A 3,720-nucleotide genomic window follows, 5' to 3' on the forward strand; every position below is an offset into this window, starting at 1 on the left:
TATTAAGAGATTTTTCTCTAGAGCCGAGAGCTTTCTGACCCTCCATGGACAGCAACGCAACTGACACGTTCAAGGCCCAGAAAGGTAGTAAGGAAATTATTAAAATAGTCCGTGTGACATCAGTGGTTCAACCGTAATTCTATGAAGCTACGAGAATACTTTGTGCGCAAAGAAAACAAAATAAAGATTTTATTCAACAATTTCTTCTCAGTTCAGGAGAGTGCCATGCATGTGTGTGGTGCTACTGACGCAGGAGCCGGCGTTTTGATGTAGAACCCGGATGCGCTGTGCCTTGTTTTCAAGCAGAGGAATGCACACGCATGCTTCGTAGTACTGTCGTGAACGCGCATCGAGGTCTGACACGGAAGAGAAGAAATTGTTGAATAAAGTCATTATTTTTGTTTTCTTTGCACACAAAGTATTATCGTAGCTTCATAACATTACGGTTGAACCACTGATGTCACATGGACTATTTTAACAATGTCCTTTGACTATTATGTCCTTACTACCTTTTGGGGCCTTGAACGTGTCAGTTGCATTGCTGTCTATGCAGGGTCAGAAAGCTCTCGGATTTCATCAAAAATATCTTAATTTGTGTTCCGAAGATGAACGAAGGTCTTACGGGTTTGGAACGACATGAGGTGAGTCATTAATATCAGAATTTTGATTTTAGCAACCACCCAGACCACTTTATTCACCACGCCACACAGCGTATTACAACTTTATGCAGAAATATTACTTAAAATTACTCCGCACACATTTTGAATTTCTGATAATATTGATGATTGACAGGTGGAAGAGGCAGATGACTGGCTCCGCTATGGTAACCCATGGGAGAAAGCACGTCCAGAATATATGCGCCCTGTGCACTTTTATGGTAGGACAGAGCATCACCCAGATGGAGTGAAATGGGTGGATACTCAGGTATAGCATCATCCCAGTTCATAAAGCTGTATGTTTGTGTGTGTTAAATACTATATTCATAAACCTATTTATTTATTCTTTTTCTACAGGTTGTCTTAGCTTTGCCTTATGACACCCCTGTACCCGGATACAGAAACAACATTGTAAACACCATGAGGCTGTGGTCTGCCAAGGCCCCTTGCGAGTTCAACCTGAAAGACTGTGAGTACCAGCAAGAATTACTGTACAGTTACCGTACCGGACATATTGTCCGGTAGATTTTTGTGGCTGAAATCCAGTCATTCTAAAAGGAATTTATGGAAGCTTGTTTCTGCCACTGAATAAAAAAAAAGGTAATTGTGGCTTTTGTTGTGTGTTATAATTGTGTGATATAAACTTGCAATAGTGAGAAATAAAGTCAGAATTACGGGATATAGACTCACAATTCTGACTTCTTTTCGCAATTGGGGGGAAAAAAAATACTTTTCTTAAAATTGCGAGTTTATATCTCAGAATTCTGACTTTATAACTCACAATTGTCACAAATGTCAGTAAGTCAGAATTACAAGATGTAAACTCTAAAATGTTTTGTAATATGCAATTGTGAATTTATATCACTTTATACCTCACAATTGCAAGTTTATATCATGCAATTCTGAGAAAAAAGTCAGAATTGTGAGATAAAAAGTGGCATTTATCTTTTTTATTTTTTATTCAGTGGTGGAAACAAGCTACCATAAGAATCCGGGTGTGAGGGCACCTTTTTGCCTGCAAAATTTAGCAATGTGACTGCACCTTGACCAGCTTAAACATTCAAGATGGTATCTGACTCGCATGTTCTCCTCCCTTCCGCAGTTAATGTCGGTGGCTACATTCAGGCCGTGCTGGACAGGAACCTGGCAGAGAACATCTCTCGTGTGCTCTACCCCAATGACAACGTCAGTAAACACACAACTGATCCTCAATTTAAATGAATAGTTCATCCGTAAATGGATATTTGGTGAATATTTACTTAACATTATGTCATCCCACATGAAAAAATACTATAGCAATTTATAGTAAATACTATAATGTTTTTGAACCATACTATAATAAAGCACTTGAATTAATTTGTTGTGGTAATTCTATAGTTGCTGTGGTAATATAACAACTATATTATATAAACAAATTACTTTACCCAACTACAACTACGAAAACTTAGGCTTTCAAGCTGTAAAAAAGGACACATCAAAAAACATAGCATTCAAAAAATCTCTCGGTCAACTACTCCTTTAAGGACAGCCATAGTTTCATCACATGGTTTTTACATACCTGCCTGAAGCTTTCGGTCCCTGTCGTCTTGTAGTTTTTTGAGGGTAAGGAGCTCAGATTGAAGCAGGAGTACTTTGTAGTGGCTGCGACTCTCCAAGACATCATCCGCCGCTTCAAGGCCTCCAAGTTCGGCTCCAGGGATATCGTGCGCACAGACTTCAGCACTCTGCCTGACAAGGTTGGCATATCTAAATATCTTCTAAAGTCTCACTGAAAGATGTTTGTCTTGAAGTTGAAGGATGTAGGTGTCACAGCTCTGCTCTTTGACATTACTCTCTTTTTGTTTGGCTGCTTTCAGGTGGCCATTCAGCTGAACGACACTCACCCTGCATTAGCTATCCCGGAGCTGATGAGAGTGCTGGTTGACGAAGAGAAACTACCATGGGACAAGGTCCGACTGTAAACATTATATAATTGAATCATTCCTTTATTTAGTTATATATAGCACTGAATGACTCGTAACACTAGAGGGCGACAGAGTACAAAGAAGCTCAGTCTCAAAAATCATTCTGAACATCATTACATTCACAGTTTTTTGTTTTGTTATGCTTTACATTATTTGTGTTAAAGTGTTAAAAATCTGAAGTTGCTCTTAAAGGAATAGTTCACCCCAAAATTACAATTTTCCCATCATTTACTCACCCTCATATCGTTCCAAACCTGTATACGTTTCTTTCTTGTTGAACACAAAAGTAGATATTTTGAAGAACAAAACAGTTGTTGGCCATCATTGACTTCCATAGTGGGGGAAAAATACTATGGAAGTCAATGGGGGCCATCAACTGCATTCTTCAAAATATCTTCTTTCATGTTCAACATAAAGAAATTCATACAGTTTTGGAACGACATGAGGGTAAGTAAATGAGGACAAAATTTTCATTTTGGGGTAAACTATTCCTTCAATACAAATGAAGTCTACTGGATAAGTTGTAAGGCAAACTGTGTTGATGTCCTCACTCTCTGCAGGCATGGGACATCTGTATCAAGACCTGCGCCTACACCAATCACACTGTGCTGCCTGAGGCTCTGGAACGCTGGCCTATCGACCTCTTCCAGACCCTGCTGCCACGGCACCTCGAGATCATCTACGAAATAAATCGCCGCCATGTGGAGGTCCGACTTCAACAGAGCACAAAACTAGAACTCATTTTTACACTGAAAATTGTGGTCAAGATTTGGCTGATTTGATGCAGGCAAAAGCATGTTTCTTTAATAGCCATCCAAAAGTATCTTATATATATATATATATACACACTACCGTTCAAAAGTTTGGGATCAGTAAGGTTTTTAATATTTTTTACCGAAGTTTCTTGTGCTCATCGAGGCTCAAAAAAACCCTATTATTTTGTGAAATATTATTGCAATTTAAAATAACACTTTCTATTTTAATATACTTTAAAATATAATTTATTCCTGTGATGCAATGCAGAATTTTCAGCATCATTACTCCAGTCTTCAGTGTCACATGATCCTTCAGAAATCATTCTAATATGCTGATTTATTATC

At 38.4% G+C, this 3,720-nt stretch overlaps 1 protein-coding gene across 1 annotated transcript in view; it reads left to right on the forward strand.

Moving 5' to 3' along the window:
* Positions 1–3,720, forward strand: part of pygma (phosphorylase, glycogen, muscle A) — an 18,110-nt gene that overhangs the window by 6,813 nt on the left and 7,577 nt on the right. Inside the window, exons 5-10 of the mRNA XM_016532637.1 lie at positions 793–924; positions 1,014–1,125; positions 1,759–1,841; positions 2,249–2,392; positions 2,513–2,605; positions 3,181–3,327. Of these exons, the coding sequence (XP_016388123.1) occupies positions 793–924; positions 1,014–1,125; positions 1,759–1,841; positions 2,249–2,392; positions 2,513–2,605; positions 3,181–3,327 (711 nt within the window). The remainder of the gene's footprint in view (positions 1–792; positions 925–1,013; positions 1,126–1,758; positions 1,842–2,248; positions 2,393–2,512; positions 2,606–3,180; positions 3,328–3,720) is intronic.

Source organism: Sinocyclocheilus rhinocerous, unplaced genomic scaffold, assembly GCF_001515625.1.
Source record: "Sinocyclocheilus rhinocerous isolate Xijiao unplaced genomic scaffold, SAMN03320098_v1.1 scaffold253, whole genome shotgun sequence".
NCBI lineage: Eukaryota > Metazoa > Chordata > Actinopteri > Cypriniformes > Cyprinidae > Sinocyclocheilus > Sinocyclocheilus rhinocerous.